This window comes from Rousettus aegyptiacus, unplaced genomic scaffold, assembly GCF_014176215.1.
Source record: "Rousettus aegyptiacus isolate mRouAeg1 unplaced genomic scaffold, mRouAeg1.p scaffold_m13_p_6, whole genome shotgun sequence".
Taxonomy (NCBI): domain Eukaryota; kingdom Metazoa; phylum Chordata; class Mammalia; order Chiroptera; family Pteropodidae; genus Rousettus; species Rousettus aegyptiacus.
Window position 1 is genome coordinate 88,111,575 of NW_023416309.1, and position 12,678 is coordinate 88,124,252.

The 12,678-nt window shown below is 34.0% G+C and overlaps 1 protein-coding gene across 2 annotated transcripts in view; it reads right to left on the reverse strand.

Annotated features, from left to right (window-relative positions):
* CLTC (clathrin heavy chain) overlaps positions 1–12,678 on the reverse strand; it is a 62,483-nt gene that overhangs the window by 7,272 nt on the left and 42,533 nt on the right. For both annotated transcript variants that reach the window (XM_016143401.2, XM_016143400.2), the window contains exons 15-30: positions 12,024–12,149; positions 11,336–11,478; positions 9,336–9,570; positions 7,165–7,287; positions 6,051–6,196; positions 5,640–5,823; positions 5,246–5,438; positions 4,617–4,774; positions 4,243–4,407; positions 4,014–4,121; positions 3,768–3,935; positions 3,495–3,644; positions 3,271–3,402; positions 3,049–3,159; positions 1,646–1,816; positions 1,057–1,278 (exon numbers count right to left, since the gene is read on the reverse strand). In XM_016143401.2, the coding sequence (XP_015998887.1) occupies positions 1,057–1,278; positions 1,646–1,816; positions 3,049–3,159; positions 3,271–3,402; positions 3,495–3,644; positions 3,768–3,935; positions 4,014–4,121; positions 4,243–4,407; positions 4,617–4,774; positions 5,246–5,438; positions 5,640–5,823; positions 6,051–6,196; positions 7,165–7,287; positions 9,336–9,570; positions 11,336–11,478; positions 12,024–12,149 (2,535 nt within the window). The remainder of the gene's footprint in view (positions 1–1,056; positions 1,279–1,645; positions 1,817–3,048; positions 3,160–3,270; positions 3,403–3,494; positions 3,645–3,767; positions 3,936–4,013; positions 4,122–4,242; positions 4,408–4,616; positions 4,775–5,245; positions 5,439–5,639; positions 5,824–6,050; positions 6,197–7,164; positions 7,288–9,335; positions 9,571–11,335; positions 11,479–12,023; positions 12,150–12,678) is intronic.

Consider the following 12,678-nt stretch of genomic DNA (forward strand, 5'->3'; position numbering starts at 1 on the left):
AGAAGAATTTATGCTAGAGTCAGTGTGAAAGAAAGCAGCTTAAACGCTAGTAAAATTTATAGCACTTTGGTTAACAGCAGCTTAGAGCCAGGTCTCACGAGTTGGCATAATACATAAGAAGCTCTTCTCATCTATGGCAAAGATCAATGCGACTGTTTTTTCTCTTACACTGAACTTTAAGTAGTTTATACACAGAAAGTGTTAATTCTTAAAAAAAATTATAATTGAACACAATAATATCTAATTGGATGATAGCTAAAGAAAATATTTAGTATACTGGGGGTTGTTAGTAGTATGCTATTTTCCCCCCTTTAAACAGGCATGCTCAAGAGATCAGATATGAAACTGATTTTAATAAACATGTTTTGCTTTGATGACATGAATCCTTCAGGACTATTTTTAAATGCTCTACAGCAAAAAAGCTAGTAACCTGAAGATAGGGTGAGTAAAAAATATTCTCACATGAAAAAGGGACACTAAGATGAATAAGAGAATTTTTTATGATTATACTCTGAACTTGTTTAATACACTTTTAGAAAATGTGTTAACTGTTAACCTCCTTTGATATTTTTAAATTAGGAGTTAAACTAACAAAATATGATTAACAGGATGTTAAGAATACAGATGTAGCTTCCCTGGGGCAAAAAGGCATACACATGAAAGTCAAGAACCAACCAAATAAAGGATTCTACGCTAGTAAGTTATGGACATCTTAGTTATAAGAACTAATTTAAGGAAGATGTTATTTTGAAAAAAAATTATCAAATGTTAAAAAAAAAAAAAAACCCATACAATTTAGAAGTAATATTATTCATCCCCAGAAATATACGGAGGATAAACATTCTGACAAGTTATGTTTGAGTTCCCTTTCCCATGCAATGCCATTTGTCAGATATTAAAATTTCGGAACAGGAATATTTTATGATCAACTGACTTACTTCTACTAGAGAAAAAGCAATTGGAAAAAACAAAAAAACAAAAAAAACAAGTCTGCATGTGGAGTTTTAACACAGTTTAAAGATAATTAGTTCAGAATGTACCCAAAGGTACCCTTACCTTTGTCAAGTATTCCTTCATGACCTGGATGAAATAGGGCATGGCGAAATCCATGATATTGTGCCTCCAGGCAGTTTCTAGGACAACATCTGGCCTTAAAAGATCATAACAGGTAAAGAGACAAGCTCCAAAGCACTCTCTTTTTTCTTCCTGCAAAAACCACTGTAGGAGTTCTTCGGCCAACTCTGTATCTTTAGATTCAGAGGCATACTGCATTGCATCCTATTCAAAAGAAAGAAAGGGTGAAGGTCAAACATTAAACTCAAATATACTGAACTGGTAAACCAAATAATTCCACAGCAGAAAAAAAAACCCTTTCAGCTTTATCATTTACGATGGAAAGAAAAAGTAAAGACAGAGTAAAGCATTCTCTTGTTTTTTTAAAAAAGAGAGAGAAGTTTGACTTGATTACCATCTCAAATGGGGGTTTTAAGGGTAATTCTCATATTCACAAAGCTAATACTTCTATAAACCATAACATACCATTTTTAATCTACCATGATATATCACTTGTAATATGCCATTTTAGGTTAACATAGATCATCTAGTAATTGGTTTTAATAGTCCTGCCCCTGCCAATTTTATCTACCTTGTACAGGCTATCTTTCTTGCACAGCTCTACACTCTGTTTCCAGCGATTGTTGCCTTTGAAGAGGTAAGCAGCAATTCTTCTAAACTCAATGAGTTCATGTTTTTCCAAACGCTGAGCAAGCGAGATATTGTCAAAGTTGTCATAAGCATCTATTGATGTCCGCAGAGCCTTAAAAAAAAGAAAAGAAAAAAAAAGCCATCCAAATGTCAAATCAGTGTTTCACTTTAAAGTTTATTTCCATCATTCTTGCTCAATGAGACATTACTATACATAATTGTATATAATTTGAACAATATACTATATATTTGCATAATGTGGCTTGATCAATGAACCATTATTGTTACGTGACAGCTTAGATACAAGCATTAAACCACAAAGTTGAAATGTGAACGAGTATCAATGTTTTTCAATCTAATTATTTAATAAAGTCCTCAAAGGCACTGTAAAGTTTCTAAAGGTGCAATTTTCTTCACGGTTTTCAGTATCAAGGAGTAACTAAATGGTTATAAAATTGGGATGATCTGTAACTTTGAGGGAAGGATTTTATGTTCCAGGGAAACTCCTGATACAATTCAACATGATAGTCAGTCATACAAATGGGTATGGGATCTGAGCCTAAAAGAAGATCATGTTGACAGCAAGAAAAAAAAGCAACTAGCTGAATTTTAACTAATTTTATTTTTGTGAAATCCTTCACAAGAGAAAGTTTATTAAAAGACAGATACTAGTATGGTATTAGGCAATAAAAGCAGCGAATCAAATATAGAGGACAATCTGGTTACAGCCAGAGGGGAGGGAGGTTGGGGCTGGAATAAAGGAGTGATGGATTAAAGAAGTATAAATTATTAGTTGACAGATGGTCATGGGGATGGTGAGCATGGCATAGGAAATGTAGTCAGCATTAATGTAATGGCTAGGTATAGAGCCAGAGGATAGGAAGAGCAATCAGGGGAATAGTTTCATAAACTATGTAAATGTCTACCCAATGTATGATATACTTGAAACTAATAATAAAATTAAAAAAACAAACAAACAAAAAAAACCCCAGAAAAGCACTGAATAAATACACTTAATACCAGCTAAGTTTTATGGACTAGTATTAGTACAAAATTAAAGACTTTCAGCCCTACCTACAATCTAGGTATTTAGGGATGAAGTTAACTGTAATATTTTTAATAAAACAAGATCTAAGCAAAATTCTGAAAACTGGCACTTAATTAGAAATCAGATTTATCAATCCTAAAAACCTCACTAAATTGAGAACCTAGGCACACAAGTACAAGTACCTACTGTTTACAATCCTAAGGGGTAATGGACTTTTTTACTACAAAGCATATCAATTTTACAACCCAATCATAACCTGAGTTTTGAGAATATATGCAAGAACCAAAAGGTTTTACCTGATAATCTTCCTCTGTAATAAAGAGGTTGTTCAGTGATTCATTTACAGATTTGTTGTTGTGGTTCTGAACTGAACGTAAATATGGTTTCACCAGTGGTAGCTGTTTGACCTTTAAAATAAAAAGTTTATTTGTAGTACATTGTTAAAGTTCCATGAACAAAAGTTATCAAGTATGTTTTAGGTCCTCGTTTACAAGTTGTGAAGTTTTAAAAATTATTACCTTGCTGAAATAATTGACTGCACGAGTATGATCCAACCGTGGAGACAGCACCATCAGTAAATCATTTAACAACAGAGGCTTGAATTCTAAGTAGAACTGTATTGCTCTGTAATATAGTTCCACGTTGGCCACCTAAAATGGGAAAAAATTCATACACTAGTCAGAGTTACTTCCTAATGAGCTTACTCCTTCTGAAGTCTCCATCTTCTGAAGAAGATTTGTACCTTGGTAATGATATCTTTGAACTGTCCTTCTTTCCATGCATCGGTTGGATGATTCATCATGGTAATTATGGCATTATCGTATTCTTCATATTTGTCATACAAAAACACCAATTCTGCCCAAAGATGAGCTTGTTCCGCAGCTCTTAGCACCTGCGTAAGAGATTTAATCAGTATAGAGATGAGTCTCTAATTCTAGCTAATAGCCTTAAAAAATATATTTTAAAGTATTAGTTTTAGCTATAGAGTTGCCTCACAATGTTAAAGGCTGGTTACCTTAGGAATATTCACTCTGGACCAGAACAGCTCCAGGTGCTCCCTCATTTTCTGTGGCTTAAATTTAGAATATAGAATGGCTAATTCGGTAAACATTCCCATATGAGCTCGCTCAAGTCCCAATGCTGCCTCCAACATGGTTATCAGTTCTTCAAAATAACCACGATCCTAAATAAGGGAAAAATGAAATTAGAGAATATCTCTGGCATAAGATCTCAATTAATATAAAAGACTTCTGTTCATTACCTGATAGTAGTTGATAAGTTCCTCCAATTCATCTGCATGTACTACAATATGAAGCCCACACATCTGAGCAAGACGGAATTCTTTCCCATCTACACAGGCAAAGCAGACCTACAATAAAATTTTTGATTATGTAATTTCAAATGTCAACATGGCTGGTTAATTCAAATCAGTTTCAAAAGCACTGCTAAATAGCATCTTAATTCTTCACTTAAATAAGTGTTTAGATTACCTCCTTCCATGTTCGAGTACTGTTAGCTTTCCTAGCTCCATCAACAGCAGCCTGATATTCACCCAGGTGAACAAGGGTAGATGCCAAGCGTCCAAAATTGGAAACATTATTGTACAACAATTTGGCAGCATCATACATTTTTTCATCATAACAACGGTCACCAACCTGAAAAAAAGACAATCCATTCTCAGTTAGCCTAAACGCAATCCTCTTTCCAAAGTCACAACTCAATTTGATACTGAGAAACAATATTTTTCCTATAAGATTTTTTCCCTTGGAAATATTCAGTTGTGATGTGTTGATCCTACTACTCTAATAAAGTTGCTCAACTTTTTATTTTTACACTCTTCAAAAAATCTGAACAGAAAACCTACTTGTTGGATATGAGCATTATTTGGCCCATTGATGAACTCTTCTAACTCTGCAAGGCGGTTTGTTTTAGCTAGCGCGAATATCAATTCTGTCTCCACATAGGACTCACGAGCCTTCTTACGGGCCATCTGCAAGTACTTTACCAGTTCTTCCCAATTTCCTAGGTATGGAAAAAGAAAAAAATTAATCCAAACACTAACATCCTAACATTTATCTTTGCGCCCAAGTAAATGAGAATTGCTATTAATTTCCTTTGAAAGTAAACACAATAGACAATAACAAATGTAAACAGTGAAATACATCTAAAATAGCAAAACTTCTATTACGCTTCTGAATTATCGCTGACCAAATGAATAGCTGAATTCCCTTTTTCCTTATAGTTGTAAGATTAGAGATTGATCAGAATTTTTTCAGATGTCGAAATAAAAAATTAATCGTCTCCATGCACCTGTAAGTTCACAAAATATAGCCTCTCTTTATTTGGACTAAGATGGAGAGCTAAATGTTTTCACAAGTAGCTTAGCAGTATCTAACTCCTACATAATTCTGAATACACAGATATCCTAAAGCTTAGCTTAATCATAGCTTAGGTACATTTTCTGAGGTCACAAACACATAAAAGAAGTCATACCACTAGTATTGGCAGCCTGTACAACTTCCATGTAGGACGAAGGATCATCTGCTTTGATATAAGAATCAATGGCTTCTTTCACCATTCCTTTCTGCAGCTGGGCTTTTGCAAGCTGACTCCAGACTGCAGGTTCATTGCAGCGTTCAGCAAACTCATATGCCCGATCCAAGTTTCCAATATGTTCAATTAAGACCTAGGCACCAATTTTAGAAATAGTGTTGCAGTAAAATGAATCTTACCACAGAGAAATTACACTTAAACAGTTAGGATTTCATTGCTCCTCTATTGCCACAGTAATCAGATACGCCCACCCTCACAGGACAATGTGTATACTGACTCAAGAGAAGTCATTCCATTTAGTAAATTAACTTGAGTAATCTCAAGATTTATTTACCTGCACTGCTGAAGTATTGACATCAAATTTCCGGAAAATGGCAAATGCTTCTTCAAACAGCTCATTGCTGATGGCGATATTGGCAATATCTGGGGCATCATAATTATCCAGGCGGTTAATATATTCCATAACACGTGTACGGTCAGCCTTGATTGCCGTAAGAATGAGGAGGTTCTGCAGATTCCTTTAAGAAAAAAAGATTTGAATGAAATACTTTAAAAGCTCCTAAGTCATAATGAATAAACACTGCAACTATAAAGAGGTTTTTGTCTCAAGAGATAGAGAGTGAGAAGAGGAGTGTATTAAAAGAGAATTCGGATGACATTCTCCAATCTTTGTTCCTTCCCCATACTGACAGGCCATAATTAAAGACTGAATATAAACAGCCAATGGATCCCTTGCATGGCATACCTGTGTTCACTGAATACAGAGTTATCAAGGACAATTTTCTCCAGCAGTTCAATGAGTTCATTGGGAAGGTCTGCAGTCATAAAAGCCTTGACAGTTACTGACACTTCTTCAGGGTCCTGAGTCTCAGACAAGGCTGTCTGTACAACCTACAGAGGATATATAGCAAGTAAGGACTGAATATTAAGGTGATTCTGAAGATATTATCTAATAAGTTACAGCCTCCCAGTAGAAAACTTCAAATAGGTAGAAAAGAATGAAGGAGGGTAAATAACCTTTAAATTTACCACCCAAAGCTTCTGCAAATAATAGCACGAGAAAGACCAAATATCACTGAAGCAAAGCATTTTGTACAGTCAAGTATATCCACTTTCTTGAAAAATTATCCTAATTATGTAATTTCTATCTTTTCCCTGATTAAAACATTATCCAACATAACCACCCCTATCAGTTTAATGGCTGCATAGATATAGCATTATATACTCAGTTATATATTTTTTCCAGAAAGCTTTATATTTACTAGAAAATTTTTCTTAGAAATGCTTCCTAGAAGAGGAATGAAAAATTAATAGTATTTATTTTCTTCCACATTTATAAAACTACAAGAATAATTTATGAACAATTATAACAACTTTCAATTATTAGGGTTTTAAAAATGTTTTCGATGTAATATAGTTATAAGCACACATCTCTTTTCACAGTTCTATATTTACTAAGGAGATTTAACATTTACCCCCCTTGGTCTTGTTTATTTTCTCTGATCAACTCTTATCTTTGGCTTACTTACCATTGTCCTGAATGTTTCCAATCAATTCAGTCACTTCTCTGTATTAATAACAGCAATTCTTTCTCATGTTATTAAATGTTTAACTTGAAATTTTCCTTTTAACTATGATTGAGAGAGTTTTATATAATTAAACAATCTCTTTAGGGATGTATTTTATTTCTGTTAACATTTATGAGATATTTTTATAATTATTATTTTTTAAATTTTCTACTTTTTACTGTCTTCTCTCAGTTAAATATGATCCATTTCAATATATTTGGGTATATGATGAGGAAAAAGGTTTTATTTATACGTAAAAAGGTAAGTCTTAAACACATTTGCCAATTTTACCTGGTCAATTAGCGGTCTCCTGTAAGGATTGCTTTCCAGCAGCACACTACCCCACAATTCTGGATCCTTTCGGCGTACCAGATAGCGGGAAAGACTTTTGAAGAGGGAATTCTCATTGCAAACCTATATGAGATATTAAAGATTAATTTTAAGGTAAGAAGTGAAGACTTTTTATAACTAACTTTACTTTTAAAGGCTATTTCTTATCATTTAAACCATGCTTGTTAGAAAAGGTGAAAAAATCCACTATTTTTACATATAATCATGATATAGGTCACAACCAAGTTGTTCTTATTAAAATTCAATCAACAGGAAAAAAAACATAGTTATTAATTTCCAGAGTCTTTTAAAAACCACCCTGATGTTGGACCTATATTTGGACTTCGTATTCTACTCCACTGGTCTACCTGATCATGCACCAGTACTACGTGTTTTGATTATGGAGGCTTTGCAATGTGCTTTAATATCTGGTAGGACTAGCCCACCTTCAAAGCTTCTTTTTCAGTGTTTTATTAGCTATTCTTGTGTTTATTTTCCCATGTGTACATGCATACGTATGCTGACGTGTATATGAACGGATGTATATACACAGATGCATATATTTTTGACCACTGAAAGATCGAAGAAGTAAATACACCTAATAGTCCAGATCTGAGTTTTTAATGACATTCCCCCCTGCAAGGGATCAGAATTCCCTGAAAAAACGGAGGATTCCAGGTCTGGGAGGGTATAAGACCATGGTGTAACTTGTTATGCCAAAAAATCAGAAAGTGCACAATGAATGATGAGACCGTGACACAAAGCCACAGAGGGCAGGCTGAAAAGGTTTCTTTCAGCCCAAATTGGGACAATTTGAGCATCAAAACAACAGAGTGAATAAAACAGTAATTCATGAGTGCATGAATACATGAGTGCTGAATAATAAATGTGGAGAAAGGGCTAGATTTGGAAAACTGTCATTCTGCAACTAACACATTAAGAATGGTTTAAGAAGAATCAACAGATTCTAAATTTGTAGGGGAGGGGAGACACGGAGACAGAATATTTGCATGATTTTAAGTTTCTCCTTGCTGACTACTTAGTATCTGCAAGGGTAAATACGGTAATTATACAATAAAGAAATTGATAAAAAGTAGCTCCACAAACAAGGGGCAAAGGATGTTGGGTGCTTCTGCATATAATGGCATGAGAAAGACAAAATATCACTGAAGCAATATTCTAGATGGAAAAGTATAATCTAAATCTAATCAGAAGGAACCTAGAGACTCTAATTCAAAATGAAGAACATTCCCTTCTTAACAGGAGACTTTGTACTTATATGAAATATACAGAATAGGTAAATCCAGAGAGACAGAAGGGGCTACAACCTGTCAGGGGACAGGAGGAGGAAGGAATGTGGGGCAACTGCTTTATGAGTACCTGGCTTCATTATGTGATGATGAAAACTTCAAACTAGACAAATGTGGTGGTTACACAACATAGTGAATATACTGCAACTGAAATTGTTCACTTTCAAATGGCTAATGTTATGTTATATGAATTTCACCGCGATTAAAAAAAGTTCCAAACAGAACAAAGACTGTTTTTACAATGATGTCAGTATCAAGACAAAGAAAGGCTGAAGAATGGTTTCATATAAAAGACTAAAGAGATATGACAACTGTAAGCAATCTGTAATCCTTGGAGGGAAAATTGCTATGAGACATTATGCAGTCAACTGACAAAATTAGAATAAAATAAATTTTAATAAGTATTCTGTTAGTGTCAAATTGACTGAAGTTGGTATCTATAAGGTGGTCACAAAAGAGAATATTCTTATTCTTAGGAAATACACAGTGAAGAGATACAAAGCCAGGATGTATACAACTTTTCATATGTTTAAAAAATGTATGCATGGTATGTAAATGTATGTATGAGAGCGTATGATAACACAAGTGATAAAATTAGTGGGGTTAAAATGTTAATAGGTGAATATAGACTTGATCTACTATTCTGGCCACTTTAAATTCACAATTATTGGCAAATAAAAATTTTTTAAAAGCATGTCTTCTAAAAATGCTCTGTATTAACTAAAACCACTCTGAAATTCTCAAAATTCAATAACCTAACATTATGTAACAGATTTTTTAAAATGCAGCCTCCTCTCTATACCTTCAGCTAGCGGTACTCACATTAATAAGTTCCAGATCGCACTGGCCACGTTCATAAGCAACACAGGCCAGATGTGGATCTCTCTTCTCACAATACTTTCCAACAACACGACTGTCATAATAAGGATTTTCACGAAGAAATCTCTCTGGGTTGTTATTACTGTCTATGTAGATTTTAGCTAATGCATTGTGGGTAGCAGGCTCCTCACAGCCCTCATGAATTCTGGCTTCTAGCCAAGGGAGAAGCAGTTTCAATCTAGTAAAAAAAAAAAATAAACAAGAAAACAAACAAAAAACAAAAACATGCACACATATACTGTATGATAAATAACAAACTCTTGACATGCTGACTACTAAGTACTTTTTGGTCTATAATGTGCTTCCCCATACATTATTTTGAATTCTCAACAATCCTATTGCAAATTGGGAAATTAAGACTCAGAGATGGTTAAATGATATGCCCGAAATTACACAGAAAGTATATAACATTATCTTTATAACCCTCCCAGACCTATTGCTACATATCTAGATCAGATACAAGAGATTACAGATTCATAGATTGTTCTTTACACTGGACAAAATATCTAGACTTTAGATAAATTTTATTTGGGGGTAGGCTTGAGAGAAAATAGGCCAGATTATCTAAGGTGCCTTTCAATTTTAATAGTTACCATACAATGTTACTTACAGCCAAAGTAGGCAGTACTCTAAATGCACACTGGGACTAGGAACAAAATCGGGTAGCTTTATGAGCTCTGGGTTTAATAATTCTAGCAGTCATATGATCACTCTATCAAGAGTCATGATTTCACTAAGCTATAGTTTGCATTTCAATGGTCCTGATGACGAACACTTTTTTATCATGGTTTAAATATCAAAAGCACCCAGAGAAAAAGCAGTAGGCCATTATTTTGACTATCAAATTCATATATAGTTATTATGAACACGCTCCCATTAGGGTAAAGACAGCTAACTTTTTTTTATTAATATAGGCAAAAATCAAGCTTTTATAAACATGTGAAACCCAAGCAGACATTCCATGTAAAGTGAACAAAGAAAGGCATATCTAGACTAGTGACTTAGATGTGATTCTAGTTTATCACAATATAATTTGTCACTTGGTGACCAAATTGTCTATCTTTAACTACCTGGCTCTGCTTGGAATATACAACAAACAAGATTGTTTTCAGCCACCAGACTTAACAAGACACAACTGAAACCTCTCTAAATGTTAAATTGTTAGGATCCACAATCATTTCAAACTAGGCTCAAACTTTTAAAATCAGTATTGTATCTCCATTATCCTTAAATGCAGAATTTCCCCATGTTTGAAACATTCAAATACAAATTTTATGACTATAAAATATACTAGCTCAGGTTAAAATTAAACCCCATAAGCATTCTTTATATCTTTTCACAGCTAGAATAGTTTCCCACTGTTATACCAACCCATGAACCTCATTAATTACATCAACACTTTCTAAACACTAGTTCATCAAAATGTCTCAGCTAAAACAAGACTTCACTGTATAAGTATTAGAAGTACTTACATTATTATATTCTCCTCTACTGGAAATTCATAATTCATATTATCATATTAAAGTTCAAATAAAAAATCAATTTAACAGAGTTACACAGGGAATTTTTCTCTCATTGTGCTTGAGAATAATTTATCAGATAGTTATTAAATATAGGGGTATCATACCTAATAAGAGGCTTTTATATAGTTTACATTGAAAAAATACATAAAGCCAACTCATGTAGCTTAATTACACATATGCAAAAAAAGTGATCCACAGGTTAACGGATTTTCTATATGACAGCTGTAATGGTCCAGAAAACAATTTTTTTCTAGCATTATAATGAGCTTATCATTTCTAAGTTAGGTATTTCCAGAGAATTATGGTCCATTTATTTCTCAGTAGTCTTTAGGCAACTGACAGGTTATATTTTCATCCATTGCTATGCTTAGAGAGACTACTAATTTATCCCAGGTATGAAGGTTAAAAATGGTACTGCACCTGTTTCTTTTTTCAACCTCAGCGACAAGCTCATCAGTAGAGAATTGACCTCTTACAACAAGAATCAAGTTTTTAATGACATCTTCAGAGCAATCAACATCAAGCAATCCTCCAATAACCACTGGAAGCCGACTTGGATTCACCTAAGGTTAAAAAAGAAAATAGAAGAATGTCATTATTGTATTAATAAGCAAAATAAAAAGGAGTTTTAAAAAATAAAATGTCTCCATCTTTCAAGCCTAGTCACAGCATTGCTCCAAAGGAAAAGTTAAGTCCAAAGAAGCTAAAGTCACAGAATGATTATGGAAGGCTGTTTAATAAAAAGGTCTCCTATAGCAAAACTGCCTTTCTATTTCTGGAGTTGGCAGGTACAGTTTCTACTATCTATATTTAAGATGGTTTTTAAAACTGTGCTTTGGAGTCTATATGGCATCTACATGGATACCTCAGGGGCTATCAATTAAGAAGGGCACAGACCACCCAACTTCTCCAATTATAGCAGTTCTGTTCTGTTTTATACACTTGGCATGTATGCAAAAGTTTAATCAAAGAAAGGATTCTGGTGGAAAACAATGTTGAAAGCCACTGCAGTATTGATCACAAAGTTTCAAAAGGATGAAGATTTATAGATGTGAGAAGTAAAATCTACAATAAGGTTTAATTTTTAAGTTATCTATACATTACTTACCTTCTGTACATATATCTCTATATACTTTTGAAGATTATTTCTATATAAGTAAAGCACCAAATCATGGACAAAGTCGAATCGATCACACACAATGATGAGTGGTAACTGATCTGTGAGCTTTGCTTCCTGAAAAAAGGACAAAAGGAAACCTTAATTTTCTCCTCCTGTGAGGTATCAAATCTACGTAAAACACGAGAATCTGTTTTACACTGATGGGAGAGGCTCACATTAACTTGGCTCTTCTCTTAAAGGAAGAAATGTCCCAATTGCTGAAGAGTGCCAATCCCAGTTTCAGTAAACTTTCACTAATTAATATTGAGATTCACAGCAAAATACCAGGTCCTTCCCACACATAACCTTTATGAAAAAAGTTAACAAATTAATATTTGTGAGCCCTCAGTGGCACTCAGGATATACAACACATAGGGACTTTCATTAATAGTAATACTTCAATTGAACTGGGTGGATTTAAGACCAACGGTCACATTTGTCAAAATGAAGCATAAATGACTTACATTTGTTTCAAACTAAAGACTTATCTTTTTATCCCTCCCCAATTCAAATCTCTATGGCCAGCCACTAACATTCTATTACAATAAGGCCTACAAGGAGCAGCATGATGGTGACAGCCATGAATTAAATACACCACATGTTG